The 18,213-nt window shown below is 42.2% G+C and overlaps 2 protein-coding genes across 2 annotated transcripts in view; both read right to left on the reverse strand.

Moving 5' to 3' along the window:
* The window catches only part of LOC135258439 (interferon-induced very large GTPase 1-like), a 465,270-nt gene that overhangs the window by 14,535 nt on the left and 432,522 nt on the right, over positions 1-18,213 (reverse strand). The gene's annotated exons all lie outside the window — the stretch shown is intronic.
* Positions 984-6,788, reverse strand: LOC135258448 (interferon-induced very large GTPase 1-like). Its single transcript, XM_064341839.1, has one exon. The coding sequence runs from the start codon at positions 6,766-6,768 to the stop codon at positions 2,212-2,214; it is 4,557 nt and encodes a 1,518-aa protein (XP_064197909.1). The 5' UTR covers positions 6,769-6,788; the 3' UTR covers positions 984-2,211.

Raw genomic sequence — 18,213 nt, forward strand, 5'->3', positions numbered from 1 at the left:
GGATGTCCTGGATCAAGGTTGAATCACTGTTAAATTTTGTTTCTGTTTTGAAAGCTGTCAACATTGATATCGCGACGTTGTTTCAACGTTTCAGTATCTAAAAAATATAAGAACATATTGCAGACATCCTTAGAGGCTATGCAATATAATTTTTTTAACCACTAATGCAAATTAACTATGGCAAGCAAGAACGAAAAATGCTGATATTTAACACATACTGATTACATATGTAGCAAGCCCTTAAAAGAGAAACTCCTGGGTACTCCGGTTTCCTCCCACAGTCCGAACACATGCTGCTTAGGTTAACTGGAGAGCCTAAATGGCCCCTAGGTATGAGTGTGTGAGTGAATGGTATGTGTGTGATAGAGTGGGGACCTGTCCAGGGTGTATTCCTGCCCAATGCACAGGGCAGGCTCCAGTCAGGTGTTTTAGAATGCTGTGGTTGGCACAGTGGTAAGCTGTTGGTTGGTGTGTGGTAGATTTACAGAATTCTCTGTTGCAATGTTGCATATTAAATGTGCTGGGTGGCAAATTTACTGCATTCTCTGTTTGAGTTCATTGGATCTGGTTTCTTGTAAATAGTGCTGATCTCTTCAGAATGACTCAACTACCTCCTGCCCCCATAATGTGTTGAGCCCTGGTCCAGCACACTCTGTCTCTGACTCAATGTGGACAGACTCCAGTGACTGAGTCCTGATGTAAATCCTGGTTGATTGTAAGACTAGAAGGTTCAAGCTTTCATCTTCATGCCCCTTTCATTGATAAACATGGAAAGGTTTTTTCCCCCAGTGCAGGTAATTACATTGGGCACAAGTGTAAATTGTGTATTTTTAGCTACCTGAGACAGAAGGTAAAGCCAGCAGCAATGATGTGATGTTAAATGGATTTACTGTCATCTAGTGGTAGAATGGAGATACTGCCATTGTCTTCAGGCAGCTCAGTTGTTCAGGCAGTGAAGAAAATAAGGGACTGTTCATCAAGTCCAGATGAAATTAAACATTTATTTTGATTATGCCATTTGTGCAAGCAATAAATGCTCAAACATGTGGTGAAATACATCAATTTTACAAAGTGCAAAGAAGCAAAACAAATTTTAAATCCAGCGTTCTAAAAAAGAAAAATAAACAGTCATCACAAAAGCTATAAGGGTGGCACAGTGGTGCAGTCCTAGGTTTGAATCCCTGGGCCTTTCTGTGTGGAGTTTGCATGTCCTCCCACAGTCCAAAGACATGTCAGCAGGCTAACTGGAGACTCTAAATTGCCCATAGGTATGAGTGGATGGTGTATGTGGCGATCTGTCCAGGGTGTATTCCTGCCTCTCTCCCAATGCATGCTGGGATAGGCTCCAGCAGCCCCTGCGTCCCTGACCAGGATAAGCAGGTATAGATCGTGGGTTGATGGATGGCATCTTTGGGCCTCAAAGGTCAATTTTCTTTTTTTCAGGAACAGTGAATTTCTATATTAAGGCTTTTAAAGTGATAACAAAGGCTCATAAAGTGATAACAACTATTAAACATCGTAACAAGAAACCATGTGTTGAAACTATTTGAAGAATATGAATGAATGAAAGCTATGCTATTGTGTAAACAGATTATTAAGGCACTTAATAATGTATGACTTCAAACAGCTAAGCAAGCAGTGATGAAGAGCTGGTAATATTATCAATAATACATAAAGGTTATGTGCTTTATTAATAGAAAATATTAATTATAGGAAGCATAGAATAAAACATAAAATGTAATTTGTATTTTCGTTAAAGGTATTCTTTCTGATATAGAGAAGGTCACAAAATTAAACAAACTTAAAATATCTCAGCCTAGTTACCATCCCTGATTATGCATCCAAGCAATGGAATAATTAACAAAGCTCAGCCATGCTAACTCAGACAGTGTGTATATAAGATAAAAGCTGCATAGATTATGATAGAAGTAACATCCTATGTTAGCATGTATGTGGTTTTATATGTATAAATGCAGTAATGTATGTATCAGTGATCTCTCTCTTTCTTAACATCAGTGATGATTCAATTTAATGCTCCCTTTTTTAAATGTTTTTTATTTTTATTTTTAACCTATGGCCCTTTCTTGCATAGGATTAAACTTGGTTGGGGCACTTTTTGCGATTAGCCATGATATGTGTGAGTAGAATTAATGCCACTCAGAAAATAAATTTTCAACCTGACTGACACAGGGGCCATATAATCCATTTAATTTAATCTCCTTCTGTTTTCATCTGGAAGGATTCCTCCAGGCTTTCCATGGCTTGGTCCTGGGTTATATCTCTCCAAACGTGGGGAATGTCAGCTGGCATAGCGTCATATTCTTTGGCAAACTTCTCGTTAAACTTGTTGAAGACGTACTTCCAGTAGTCTGAGGCCTGGATGCTGGTGTCAGGTTGGATGCGCCAGTCAGGGTAAATGCTCTGATAGTTCTTGTATAGATGATATTCCCACTTTGTTTCACTTGATCTGAATTTTCTCTCACTGGCAACACTGGTGCAGCAGACCTCACACATTAATATACCGGAGTCCACAAATCTGTATTCCCCGATCCCCTGAGGACGGTGAATGGAGGCAAAGTGCTCTGTGTGGTATTTGCCACCTGCTTCACACGGGGTCATGCAGAAGGGACACTGCCTCCCACAGCCAAACACCCTGTTAAACAGCTCCTTCTGTGGCTGAAAGGGCAGTGAGGTCAGCCTGGCCCTCACATCCCCACCCCTCTGAAACTCTGCAGTAATGGACTGCTCCATTTCATCCACAAGCCTCTTCAGACACTGGGAAAAGTCTTCTGGCTTGGCAGTGTTTAAGGCCAGGACCACGTCAAGGGGGTCTTTGGGAATGATGAGCTCCTGTAGGTCACTACAGATATCCTGAATGAACTGCTGAATGTTCTGGTCCTCCTCACCCCTTTCTGTCACTCTGTCATTGGTCTTCCTCTCTGCATTATTAATGGCTTCCTTTAATCGTTGAACCACCACCTTCTGATGCTTAATCTCAATGTTCCTGAGACAACCTCCCTCTGTGAACTGCTGTACCATCTGCTCAAATATGCAGTTCTGCACAAAGCTCTCGTAGTTTGTTATGTAATTCGCAAATTTCTTGAAGTCATCATCTGAAAGCAGCTGCTTGAGGATTGAGAACTGGAAAAAGGATCGAGTGCTGAAATCAATGCCTTTTTGCCCTGTCAGCACTTCATCCACAAGGTCAGGGCCCAGAGACTTGGTGATGTATTCCTTCACCGCAGGTGCAAGGCACTTGAAGGTGAACTCCTCTGCTTTCTTCTGACACTGGTCTCTTTTATGGAACAGGTCCTTAAAGTCAGTGCAGTACTGTTCCTTGAACTGCTCCAGACAGTGACGGGGATCATTTGCACGGATAAAATCCAAATGCATTTTTTCAAACTCCCGTGCTGCATGTCCACAGATGTGGATCTTCAATTTGGCCTGAAACTCAGCACTTGTTCCCAGATCCTTTTTCCTGTCCAGGTTTTCATCTATCATATGAAACAAGCCAATCATGTATGTGTTATGGTAATCAGACCTTGTTCTCACTTTCTCCTCAACAAACTCCCTGCTGCACTCAATGATGTGATCAGCCATCTTTTGTGACTTTATCTTCTGGTCACCTTTAAACTTAAAATGGTTCAACACTATTCTAATCATTCCTTGACTCTTCACTTCGAATGGCTCAAATCCATATTCAGATAAGTTGCCCACTTTGGACAGAATTTCATGTACTGAGCTGCCTTCTCTATCTAAGTTAACCCACAGCTGGTGTTGGATATCTTGGACAATATCTCGTTTTTCCAGGCCACAGAACTGCAGTTCTTTCACAGTCTCATTCCACATCTTCTCAAATTCGGCCTCCAGATGCGTTTCGGACAGAACTTTCCCTTTCCTGCATTTCTCAACCAGGTCCAGGACTTTCTGCTCCATTGTGGCTGTATGATTTTTCTTGATGCTCTCTAACCTGAACATACCCTTTCTAATCTCCACAGCTGCCTCAAGCGTGTTTTTTATAGAGTTCTCTGTCTCCTTCCGGATGGTTTTTGCTGAGCATATGAATTCCTCCTTGTACTTCTGTACTAAATGTACATGTCCCTCTGGTCTATCATAAAAATCCATGAGCTTATCCAAAATGACCTTTTCATTTTTATTGAGTTCTAGGGAGGCCTCATATTTCAGGCTGCGCAGTAAGTCAGCCACATTGGTGGATGGCTGACTCTGTGCTGCCACTGAATCAAAGTTTGACACCTTTGTCTCAGCTTCCATTAACCAGGAGTACATGCTCTTCCTGAAGGCCCACTCCCATTTGTTGAACTCAGTGCAAAGCTGAGTATAAGCATCAGCCACCAGGCTGTTGCGGAAACTAAATATGAAGTTCTCATACTTCACTGCGTTCCACAAACTCTTGGTCCTTTCAAGGAACTCATTGATTGTGTGTGGTGAGCTCTTTCCAGATTTATGTTCTTTAAAATGCTCCAACACACTCCTCTTGAACAGATTCACAGACTCACTGTAGCCAGCATTCACCGGTGCCATGGGAGGGATGCCATGCCAGAGCCCAGAGATGTACCAGGTGTTTCTCTCTGGATCGTACTCCATGACATCAGTAAATTGTTTGTTGTTTCCCTTCTTTTCCATCTTAGCTGCTGCTTGGGTCATCTCATTCAGCTGCTTCAGCAGAATATTCCTGTCTCTCATGTTATTTTCATGAGCAGAGATGTCTGGTACATTCTGGTGCACAAACTGACAGCAGGGTTTTCTCCCAACTTCTTTCATGCGCAGGAAGGCGTGCACCACAATTTGCAGGATGTCCTTCATCTCTGTGCAGTTCTCCATGGCGATGTTGATGACTGTGATGTCACTCAGCCCCACCACCACAGTGGCCAGTTCATTATCATGCTCATAACTGTCATCCAACTGGGCCAACTCTGGTGACTTCAGACCTTCAGTGTCAATAACCATGATGTAATCACAACCAAGCTGCTCCTTAAAATCCTCTTTCACTCTGATGAGGAGCATGAAGGCCCCTCTCGTGCACCTGCCACTACTGACAGCAAACTGGACCCCGAACATGGTGTTCAGGAGGGTGGACTTCCCAGTGCTCTGCACCCCCAGTACAGTCACCACCCGGATCTTTCCTTTACACTGTGTTAGTTGATGGAGTTCCTTCAGAACCTGAGTCACCCACTGCAGAGGAATGTTGGATGCATCTCCATCCACCAGCTCCAGAGGAAAGCCTTCCTGCAGCAGCTCAGCACAAAGACGTGGCAGGCGCTGAATTTCAGGGGTGGGGTCTTTGGGGAGTGAGCAGGCCGATTCGTACAGCTGACCCATTTCCCGCAAGAAGTGCTCTGTCCCCAGAGACGAACTGGAGATCTCCTGGTCCAACTGTACAATAAGCTTGTTGTTTTCCTCAGAATTCTGACACTGTTTCTTGTACTCCGCTCGAAGGCGTGGAAGGCTTTTGCGTGACAGGTTGTCCAGGTTGATCCTCATCCACTTGAGGAAATACTTGCGCTCTTCTGTGGAACCAGACATCGCGGAGATGAAACGGGACATAGACTCTGAGATGTTGTGAGCACTCTGCTGTGCTCTGAGCTGCTGCTTCTGATCTGCAAGCTCATTCCTGTAAACTTCTATATTTTTCTCCCCAGCATTTTTCATCCTGCACTCTTCCTTCTCCAGTTTGGCCAGCTGTTTCCATGCAGATCCTTGCAAGGGCAGCTCTTTCTCCTTGAAGCTTGGTATAACAGAAATCCTTTTTGTGATTTCATTAGCCTTCTGCTTGCCCCTCTGACAGTCGACATAATCTTCATCAACATGGATTCCAAGCTCATGGGCAACAGCAGACATCCCGTCAACACTCTTTTTGAGCATGTTTCCCTTTAAAATGCTACTGATAGCCACACGCAGGTGTTTGGTGAATTCTGCATCGTTCATCTGCGAACACGTTATAATGATGTTACTGGGTTTTAGCTCAGAAATACACCTCTTTAAGTCATCCTTATTGAAGTTCTTGCTCTGTGAATTGCTGATCAAGTACCAAGGAACCTGAAGTTTCCTGGAGTCCAGAATTTGGTAATCAAACCCAAAATCATCACAGAACACAAATATGGCAGCAGAGGTGCGGCAGAGGAAAGCATACTGAGTTTTAAAGTCACTGAGGTCCCCACGGAGGTTAGCTATAGCCAGTGGCTCAGAGAAGATGTCAATGCTTCTGTTTCCACTGGGCAGATACCAGCTGATCTCCACCAGCCCATTGGAAATCCTCCTTGGGGTGTTACCGCACTCCATGTTTCTGTGAACAAAGGTTTCGTGGTGCTCCTGAGGGCTACTGAGAAGCTGGTTCAGAATGTGAGACTTGGACAAGTTGCTGTCTCCCAGCCTCACGAAAGAGATCATGGGGAGCTCAGAGAGAACAATGCTCTCCTCCACAAACCCATTTGGGTCTCTCAAAGAGTGCGGCTTGTACTTTTTCACAATATCCCTCATGGCCCAGAGCATTAAAGTGCACTGCTGTGTATCACATTCAGGAAGCAGCAGAGGCACAGAGAACTGGCACATGGACATTTTCAAAACCATCTCCTGCTGGAGAAAGCCATCTGAGCAAAGAAACACAGCAGTTATGAGGTCCAGGGGGTTGACTATATTGTTGTGGTCCTGTGGATTGTCCACGGTGTCCATTAAGCTGTCCAGGTTTTGGGAAGTCATGTCCTGTTTTGAGGTGCACCTAACGTTCCTAGCAGCCACATTCACCATCATCAACTTCCTCAGGAAACACCATGGCAGAGATTTCAGAGACTGGATGCTTTCATCTGATAAAGTCTCTCCATCAATCTCCAGCACCTTGCTCAGAGTCAGCTTGTTCTTCAGGTGGTGTTCCAGTCCCAAGTCAGTCACCAGTTCATCCAGACTTGTTTCTGTCATTGGGGAAATAAATTGAATTTCATTATTACATTTCTGTACAGTGACACACAAATAAAATGACTAATAATAGATGTGAATGTAATGCTTACAAAAAAGACCTGAACAATTCAGCGTATTTTTATGAGGTTTAAAATGTCAAGTATAAATATTAAATATGCATCCTCAAATGAATATATTTTTGTCACTGACTTGTTTGTATGCATGTTGAGCTGGTCTTGCTGCAGATGCCGTTTGGAAGGACTGCAGTGAGGTTGAAAGTATATTCCACCCCAGGTCTCAGATCAGTAAAGACAGCTGTGGTGGTGTTGGGGGCACATATCTGTAATCTGGGCTCTTCTCCCTCACAGCTGTAGGCGATGTGGATCTCATGAGAAACTCCCTCCATGCTGACCGGTCTTTCCCAGCACAGAGTCACTGACCTGCTCTGCACATCCGTGGCTTCCACCCTCCCAGGGGCACATGGCTCTATTTCAGAGAACGAAGAGGGAGGTTTCAGTCAGAGCTGTAATCTCTTTTAGCCTGCAAACATATGTTGCAAGAAAAGTCTCGGATATTTACAGTTGTACACCTGAAAAACACTACAGATCATATCGAATGGCATACCGAATCCTTGCTATCCCTTCAGACTTCAGACTTTATTGTCCACAAGTGGAAATTTTCTTTGTACAGTAAAATTTGAGGGATGGTAATTACCTGTGTGGCAACTGCGCCCAATGTCATAACACCTTTAAAACGTTAGATTTTTGTCACCCCAGGTCTGGTAAACGGATCCCCATAAAAGGCGTCATTATGTGCCATACTAAAAATATAATTTACACTATCCAGTGGCCTTGTGACCTCTACTATGTGGGTAAATCCACGAGATGTTTGAAGCAACGGATAAGCGAACATAAGAGTAGCATCAGGCGCAATGATCACGATTACCCAGTAGCCGTTCATTTTAACAAATTTTTCATTTTAACAAATTCTGCGCTTTTTTTGGCATTGAGAAAATTAACATTCCTGCCAGAGGTGGCGACACTAACAGAATTCTCCTCCAGAGAGAATTTTATTAGATCCACACTTTAGACTGTTTTTTTTTAAATATCTATTTTCTTTATTTATTTGGTGTCATCACTCTAGAACAATGACAAAGTGTATATACAAAAAAACGAAAACAGAAATTACGTTCCCCAGTTCCTCCCAGTCCCCCCCCGACCCCACCCGCCACTACATAGTGTTAGTCAAGACAAAACAGACAGACAGCCAGGCAGACAGACAGACATGCAGACAGACAGACTCTAGGTTTATAATTAATCTAAACAGGTACTGATGTACAACATGAATATGCAATAATAATAATAATAATAATAATAATAATTAAATTAAAAAATAAATTGAGGTCTTAGTTCATTGGCAGATTCAGAGTTTTCAGGAAGGGGGCCCAGATGTCATGAAATTTAGATATTTGATTTTTGTTAGATGCGGTGATTTGTTCCATTGAGAGATGTTCTGTTAACAAATTGAGCCATTGTGATGTTATTTTGTGCCTGTATTTCCAGTTGAGCAATATAGTCTTTTTTGCAATGGTCAAGGTGATGGCGTTGTGGTATTTGTGTAGGTGACTGATGGATGTGAGGTCTCCTAAGAGGCAGAGGGAAGGGGAAAGTGGAACGCTGTGACCCAAGACGCCTCCCATCCAGATATGAACTGAAAAAACAAGCTTTCAAAACACAGTTTGCCAGGGGATCTTTACCTGTACTGACGATCTCATCTTTAGATGCACTCACACTCTCCTCTTCAGGTTCCTTCAAAAAAAAAAAAAATCATCACATGCAGTATATTCATATTATGCAAGTCTTTTTAGTCAATTATGAATGCTAGCATATATTTTTAGGAGCTGTTTTTTCCCATGGTGAGCCGTGGGCTGTGTATGGAAAATTGTGGTCACTCACTCACTCACTCACTCACTAACGGACGACCTTTGACAAACGTTTAGTAGGACGCATGCGCAGGTGGTGATTTGTTTAGTAGGAGTAGGCCAAACAGGACACATGTGCAGGTGGTGCTTCCTTTAGTCAGAGTAGGCGAGATGCGAACATGTTAGGGTGAGCTGCGCCGTTCAGGTGGCACGGCACAACATTTTTAAGCACAGCTTTATCGCCTAACGTTACTTTAGCTCACCCTAACATGTTCACGTTTCGCCTATTTTAGCTAACCTAGTTTATAGTGCATATGGATCGCCTACTTTCTTTAACCTAGTTAGCATGTACGGCTGCTATCCTGCACGCATCAGTAGGAGCTAATGACACACAGCTACAACCACCGATACAGATGTATGGACACATGGAGGACAACAAATAACGTTACAGAGGTCAGGATGTAGTATATAGTAGTAGTAGTAGTATACTAGCTATATAGTACGGAGGGCAAAACGGAGCTTTACAATGTCGCCAGCAGTGTATGGGCATGAGCTCGACAACACATTTCTCATAGAAAAGGTAGTTTGTAGCCTTTTTTTGTTCATTACAGTGATGGTACAAGTGACAAGCAGTAATTGCTACTGTGCTGTTAGCCTTTACTGATCGCCGTACAAGGTTCACGTAGCCAACAAAATCTCACAGCACTAACCCAGAAAAATGTACTGCGCATGGTACTTTCTCAAACCAACGGTAAATGTGAAAAACATTTGATTACAGTCAGCGCCACCTAAATTTTCTGTCACACCCTCAATAAACGGCAAAACTCCCAGTAGAACATTGCATTAAATCTTTTAACGTTATTTATTTTCTGAACCGTTATCGATTCTGCTTGGAAACCGTGAGTGAAACTAGGAGATCTGAGCGTATAGTTTCACTGTAAATTACGTCAGAAGGATTCAGCCTTGTTTGGTACCTAAACGTCACAGCACAGTCATTGCCGTTATCATGAATGTAGCATGAAGTGTCTCTTCTCAAAATCCATTTCAACCATTTACAAATGACTTGGGACTTTAAAGTTATAAGGCGGTATCAAGTCTCCAGTGAAAATATTGCCATTGGCTACATCAGTCAGAATAAAAGTTGCGCCGTGGGTCTGGACAGTTTCGTCCTTGTTTATTGGACTTTTGCACTACTTATGTGAGCTTCAGTATATGCACAAATTACAAAGAAATATGTTCAAATCAACATTTCATAAACAATGCCCTGAATAATAAATGATTAAAGCCTTTACTTTGTCAGTGTGATTATAATTAGTGAGAACCTTTCTTAAGAAACTTACCATAGCCTCATCTTCATCTCATCCTCCAGGAATGGAGTTAAACCTGCAGACGCTGCGGCCCTCCAGGACTGGAGTTAAACCAGTAGACATTGCGGCCCTTCAAGACTGGAGTTAAACCTGCAGACCCTGTGGCCCTCCAGGACTGCAGTTTAACCTGCAGACACTGCGGCCCTCCAAGACTGGAGTTAAAACTGCAGACCCTGCGGCCCTCCAGGACTGGAGTTAAATCTGCAGATGTTGCGGCCCTCCAGAACTGGAGTTAAACCTGCAGGCACTGTGGCCCTCCAGAGCTGGAGTTAAACCTGCATATTCTGCGGCCCTCCAGGACTGGAGTTAAACCTGCAGGCACTGTGGTCCTCCAGAGCTGGAGTTAAACCTGCATATGCTGTGGCCCTCCAGGACTGGAGTTAAACCTGCAGACACTGTGGGTCTCCAGGACTGGAGTTAAACCAGTAGACATTGCGGCCCTCCAGAACTGGAGTTAAAACTGCAGCCACTGCGGCCCTCCAGGATTGGAGTGAAATCTGCAGGCACTGCGGCCCTCCAGGACTGGAGTTAAACCTGCAGGCACTGCGGCCCTCTAGAACCGGAGTTAAACCCGCAGACACTGTGGGTCTCCAGAACTAGAGTTTGGTCCCTGCTCTTGGGTTTGTGTAAGAACTCTCACCTCCTCCTCCTCCTGTGCAGTGCACGCAGTGTCTTTGGTGTCTTTACTCAAAGTCCCGTCCGTGGTGTCAGTATCTGCTAAACCACTCTCTGCGTCTGACTTAGCTGGGTCTGCAGAGGAGGGCTGGGACTGGGCCAGGCATGAGGATGGGTTCTGTGGTGCTGGTTCTGGGGACAGACTGGATCTGTTGTCTGTGGTCTCCTCCTGATGCTCAGAATCTGCTGCAGAGATGTTCAGAGACAGACCACAGTTATACTCGCTAGTATAAGTGGTCCAAGGAAGATTTAGATTAAAACTGAAATTATTTGTATATTTTAAAACCAGTTCCTTTGTACCTGGGGCAGGTGTGCCAGGTGTGATGTGCTCAGCAGGTGTTGAGTCTCTCTGCTGGTTTTCAATTTCCAACAAACTTGTCTGTGATTCTTCCTTTTCTTTCTGCTCTTTCAAAGTTTCCTGTGAATCAGACTTTCATTTACCCCCCTTTTCATCCCCCATTTACCCACAATTTAGGAAATTTCATTTCATTGATAAGTGACTAATTATATGCTGATATTTTAATGAAAAATTGTTCTGCACAAAAAACACTGAAAACTGCACACACAATATTTTCAGCAGAATTACTATTTCTGCTGTTTCATCTGAAATAAGCAATAGTGAAATGACTGGATGCAAACTAATTAAATGGGAGAAAATGATTGCAGTTTAGTGAACCTCCTGCATCTGTCCTAAACTAAAAATGATCTAGCAATTGTCCTTTATGCTGTTTAAGGTTTCTGTAGTCTGTATAATGACCTGAAATTGGTATGTAACTTGCTCCCAACATTCGTAGTTAGCCAGCTGCCTTACAAATACAGATTTTTACTTGTAGACGGAAATTCATCCATGCTCCACTAAATCGTTTTATTGGGTCAAGTGCTGCAATCCAGAGTTTGCTGACATACAGTAGACCTGGTTGTCTAAAGATTAACTAACTCCCTAAATTTAAAAGCTTGTGAGCTATTGAGCTATTTTGTCTGCTAATAGACCCTTTACCTTGAGATATGTTATCTCAGAGTTATGTGTCATGAAATGAACTGACTGAACTGACAAGCACAACATGAATTCCCGAGATTCTAATCAATATACCCATCCCTGACATGTTCTTGTCCTTGAGATTCAACTGTAGATGCTGCCGTGAATTATTATCCTAAAGTAAATCAAAGTGATTTTGAAAGTCACAAATGATGCTGTACATAAATAAAGTCTGATAGCGTAGCCAGGGTGTACCTCTGCCTCATCTTTAGGAGAGCCAGTGTCAGGTTGGCCTTGGCTCTTGAAGTGGGTGTGGTCATCAGAGTGGGTGGGGCTCTGGCTCTCGGAGTGGGCGTGGCCATCTGAGTGGGTGTGGCTTTGGGGTGGGTGTGGTCATCAGAGTGGGTGTGGCTCTCACTGACTGGGTGCTCAGGCCCTTCCTGTTGGTCTAATACAGTGGGAAAAAAGAGAAAACAGAACAGCAGCCATCACAATGTAGGCAGGTCCCTCTACAAATGATAAAACGTTGGCTCGGAATGTCTCCAAATATAAACCAGCGATATTTTGATAATATGTGCACATGCAGTGTTAAGATGATCAACAATGCAAGTGTCTCAACAAACTTAATGAAATTAGTGACAAAATTAGTGAAATTTACTTATTTTTATTAGTGATGAAAATTAGTATTGGTTCCCAAAATTTACCTAACCCAACCCACCCCCCAAGCCCCATTATCCTGTGCAGTGCCTTTTTCCATCATCTCCCCCCTCCCCAAGGGGGCACACCCCCCACTTTGGGAACCTGTGGAATACAGGATTCTTCTACACAAGACGTAATTATGTTTCCAAAAACCAGCATGATGGTAGCAGTAAATCTTTAAATAAATTTAAATCAATGCTGTTAGATAATATTGCAGGGATTCTCACAGGTATAAATAGTTATGAAGGCCATCCTTTACAAAAACCCAGCCACCGCTAGAACCTAGTTGAAAATGCACTTTAATGTTATCTTAATTTATACTTTTGTCTTCATTAGAAGCATAAAACATTATCAAAAAGCAACATCTCTTTTTCAAAAACAGCAAAACAATTGTAGTTTTTAATGACGTTCTGACCCCAATTAGAAGTGCACTGTCATTGTCTTTCATCTCGGTAAGTACACTTGCTATATAAAACATTATGACCGCTTAATATATAATCAGCTATTCAAATGGGCTTCAAATACTTCCTAATGCTAGCAATTGTAAATGATAGCTTCAAATAATTGCTAATTTATAAGACTCCTTTTGACCAGCTAGCAAGCTGGACTAATGCTAGCTAGCTAAGTGATGACCTGAAAATGAAGCTAGGGGACCTGGTTGCTAACTAGCTCGTTGGGCTTACCTGTGACAGGTGTCCTTGCAGAGCACAGTCTGTAGCCGCATTCACTGCAGAACTTGTCATTCTGCCCACATTCCCTGCAGCACTGGGGGCAATCCATCCTCCTCCCTCTGAGCAATCATCACACAATTAAAGCAAGAAGAACCAAGGCACCATATACCAAATTTCTAAGCATTAGGGGTTGGAGATGAAGGACAGCCAATAATGTGGGGGGACATAGCTCAGGAGGTAAGAGCGGTTGTCTGGCAGTCGGACGGTGGCCGGTTTGATCCCCCACCCTGGGCGTATTGATGTGTCCCTCAGCAAGACACCTAACCCCTAATTGCTCCCACTGAGCTGATTGGTACCTTGCATGGCAGCCTTTCACCGTTGGTGTGTGAGTGTGTGTGTGAATGGGTGAATGAGAGGCATCAATTGTAAAGCGCTTTGGATAAAAGCGCTATATCAATGCAGTCCATTTACCAATTTTTCTTTTTATAATATAAATCAATGGAGCTTACCGATGAATCCCCGGTTGACTCTAATCGTCTACTTGTCAGCTCAGTTTAATAATCTTGCATTTTTGTGCAAGATTATTAAACATGTTAGTCAGATGTGTTCACTCAAGTAACTTTGTTAGATCAGTTATACTTCTCATCGTCATCCTGACCTTTGTTACACGAGGCAAAGAAATCTTATTAAAAATAAATAAAAATTTGTATTTGAAAAAAATCAAAAAGGATTAAATTCCGTTACATTACAGTACGTGTATTTAGCAGATGTTCTGATCCAGAACGACTTACAAGGTAGTAAAACATTGTTTTCCTACATTGTGACAAACAATGAGAAAAGAGAATATATGTGACATCACTAAACCCCTAATGTAGATGAACTGTGCTAAGCAAGAAGAAAGGACTGGCAATCTTTCAGAAGTACAGATTGCTGGACGTAAAGCCCTATTTCTGCACGGTCCTGGGCTATAAACCTGGTACTAGCCTGACCTTTCTTGATCAATGCCACGAATAGTTTGGTTTTAGCTTCATTTACCGGCAAAATCAGTTCTAAAATCCAACAACGTTTTTTCCGCAAAAGAAGAAAGCAAAGTGTGAAATTGAATCTTTTTCACCAGACTGATGCTCCAGGATGGGCGCTTTTGACACTGAAACAACTATTGACTGCCAGGCAATTTTATAAGCAAGCAAATTGAAAAATTGATTTTAGTTTTGTTTGGGAGTGTGGGAGGCATGTTCATTGTATTTACTTTGTTAGATTAATTCTTTTTCTCATGATCAATTTGACCTTGCTGTAATCTCCTTGTTAATGATTATCTCTTTGGTAGTCTAGCTATGGAACAAAAGCTGTAAATCCCTTCCAAGAAAAGTAAACCGAAAGTGTTTATATCACGAAAAGGTGAACTTGGAACAGTTGAAACCGATTGCATCACATTACAATACCTTTACATTATTTAGCTGATGATCTCATTCACAGCAAGTCAAAATTTGGGAATACATGAGCGAGTTCACCTGATTTATAGAGAACTAGTGCCACACCTGACTAACATTTCAAGACAAAGGAGAACATACACTATGTGACATCACTAAAATGCAGTGTTCCTTGGAGACCATGTAATATAAAGTTGCTAACCACTAATGCAAATTAACTATGGCAAACAAGAACATGAAAATGCTGATCCCCAACAGATACAGATTACATACATATCAAGCCTTAAAAGATAAGTTTAAAACCAGAAAAATACCTGTTACAGAAGGTAGGAGTGTTAGGGGTTGGGGTTGGAAGAAAAGCAAATGTGCAGTCTGAGAAGGTCAATCTTCCATATGTGCATTGACATGATTATGCTTCAGTTGTGCCATCCTGAATGATATTACTCTGGTTACCATTATCATTGTTACCAAAATACAGCAACAATGGAGTTTGAAACTGGAAAATTATTGACTGGCTAAGTCATTCACTCAACTTCAAATGCTGAGGACAAACTCTAAGGCAACCAGCCCCTGAAACAAGCAGGAGCTGAAGATGGCTACAGTAATGGCCTGGCAGAGCATCACCAGAGAAGATACTCAAAATGTTTGCCTCCCCCCCAATATGTTCACTCATAAAACGCTGTAAGACTATAAAACGTGCAAAACCTTTTAGCACATGCAAAACCAGTCACACAACGAATATCTGGGCCTGGTATTTGTTTTGCACCTATCATTGGTGCTGAAGAAAGAGGCATTCTGGGGCTGGTTGGCACTGGGAACCTCTAATTCAGCAGACAGGTACTGGCAGGCGAAAGAGGCCACAGCTGCACCAGTGGCAGAAGCCGGAGCATGGGAAGAGTTTGGAGAGGCTTTGGAGAAGGACTTTCGGTCGGCCCCAAAGTGGTTCTGGAAAACCATTCGGCACCTCAGGAGGGGAAAGCAGGACACTGTTCAGGCTGGTGTTAGCAGGAATAGTGAAACTCTGACAGACAGACAGCTCTTTTTGGCAGAGCTGGAGCAATCTGGGGGATCAAAGTCCATCTCTGTGGCAGAAGTCACTGGGGTGGTTGGAGAGCTCCTCAGTGGAAGAGCTGATTATTCTGTATTCACTGTAGCATTGCAGTAGGCCTGTAATTAGTTTTTAGAAGTGTCTCAATATGCTGTGCCTGCTCTCCCCTCTATGTGATACTATTTGTTTACTTTACTGTATAAGAGGGAGTTGTGCTCTTTTCTCCAGGGAGGGCTTTATATGCTGAGGTCTGTACTTGTGGGAGTAGCTCTCTATGCATGAGAAAGGGAGGGGGCAGAACTGTCTGCCAATAGATCACGTGATTTCTCTGAATGTCTTTCAGTGGCTGTGGGAGTCACAAGTGGTTTAATTTGTTGTGCAAATTGCAGGATGTGTGCAAATATCATGCTGCATCGATTCTCTCTCTACAAAGAGCAGTTAAGCACAATTGTTTTCTTTCCCATGGCACAAGCTGGCCCCTCCAATGAGATAATGTCCATGTGCTTCTTACTGAACCAACAAGCTCAATCAAAGACACAAGGGCCAAAAGTGAAGTAGGAGAGAGCAGGGAAATAACAGTTTTCGTATTTGGCTAAATCCTGAAAATATTACTAAAGATAGATTAATCATTTCTTAATACAAATAACCTACATCCCTTGGTGATTACACACCACAATGAAATTTCTGGGACATACCATTCACTAGCAATCTTACCGAAAGTACCAAGAGTGAAATGTTACATTTAACCCCGAGATTGGAGTAGAAACTAATGAGGCGCGGGGTACACCTAACAGTCTTAATAGCTTTCAAAGTTAACACAAAGTAAGGGAATTTTATGCAGTTTCATGATATATGATACAATCAGTCTTTAATCCATTTTTGATTACATTTATATGTTTTACATGGCCTGCCTATATCAGTGAAAATCTGTCACAAGGCTGTATATTATTAGCCGGTTCCCGTCTAATGACTTTTCGATCCAAACAGCAGTATCTGTTGATGTCACATGTCACCATGTAGCCTAAAGTTAAAAGTGAGTTAAATACATTTATGAAGATCCGGTCTGAGTCAAACAAATCCAATCAATTGGTTAATCAATAGTCTACTAACAACAGGCTGTTAATTTGAATTTTTTATTTTCAACATAACAAAAGCCTCCCTGAGGACCTCTGTCAGTGGTTCTATAGAGATGACTGTTGATTGTTTGTTGATTGGTTGGTGGTGTCTGCACTTTTGCCTGGCTAGCAATCCTATCAAGCTAGCATGCTATATCAAAACTATGCAATAGTTTTAGTCAGTAGTCAGTAAAAGTTAGTCAGTAGAAGACTGCTTACGATTACATACATTTGGATTCCTTGACATGCACACACAATACAGTCGCCAAAAAACACTTCCGGAAAAAAAATCACCTGCGTGCGCCCAAAACAGACTTTCGGCAGTATCTCCTGAAATATTCATTGAAATATTTGCATCGGCCTAAAAAGTCTGTGTTACATTTGGCCCCGCGTTCCCCTAATGATTCCAAACACAGAACACTCAAAAAAAAAAAAAAAAAAATTCAGAGTAGATCCCCTGTTGTGGGGATTATAATTCAGTTTGCTGCCGATTTGCAATCGCAATGATTTATTTCGGCTATAGGCAGAGAAATGTGGAGGGTGGTTCGGGCCAAAACCTTTATACATACAAGGGCTCAAAGGTGCGACTGTTTTTCTCACATATGCGACCTAAATTTCAACTGTGTGGCCTGGAAATTAAATAGGAAGTGCTTGTGTGACCTGGTGAGACTTATTTTCTTGTTTAATAATGAGGAACCTATCACAATCAAATTACCATGTTTATCTTCCCAGTAACCTTTCTAACCGTTCTTTAGACTTTTCACTATGTATTACTGTCTCTTTGAGAGCATTTTTTATCAAACCATAAAATAGGCAGTCTTGGGAGCTAAACAATTTCTTACTGTATAGTTTAGTCTCTTTTCATAGCTTTATCATTTTGTGAACAATGCAGATATGATTCTCAACTTCTGTGGAAATATTATACGCCTGTTCCCCCCTCCGTAAATAAACCATTTTATATTTTATTTTCTACATCGAAGTGGTTGTGGATTTAATCTCTTTGGAAACATTGGGCCTCATTCACAAAACTTTTCATGAATTATTCTTGCTTTTGTTCTTAAAAATGTTCCTACAAAAAACAAAACAATATGAGACTCATAACATGTGCATCTTTGTTTTGTGCATATCCCAGGTGTCACGGTGCAGTGGAGGGTTAGGACACAAATGCGGAGGGGGAAAAACTCAAACTCCAAAAGGGTAGAACAAAATACTTAACTTAACAAAAAGGGAACAAAGGGAACAAAAGGCCTCGCAGGGCAACTCTTCAAACACAAAGGAAAACTTCAAAACACAGAACAAAGAAAATCCAAAAGCGCGTGGAAACAGAACATAGCAGGAACACACAGGGCCGGAACATGATCAGAGGCATGAACAACCAACAACCAGACACAACCAAACA

The sequence above is a fragment of the Anguilla rostrata genome, chromosome 7, assembly GCF_018555375.3.
Source record: "Anguilla rostrata isolate EN2019 chromosome 7, ASM1855537v3, whole genome shotgun sequence".
NCBI lineage: Eukaryota > Metazoa > Chordata > Actinopteri > Anguilliformes > Anguillidae > Anguilla > Anguilla rostrata.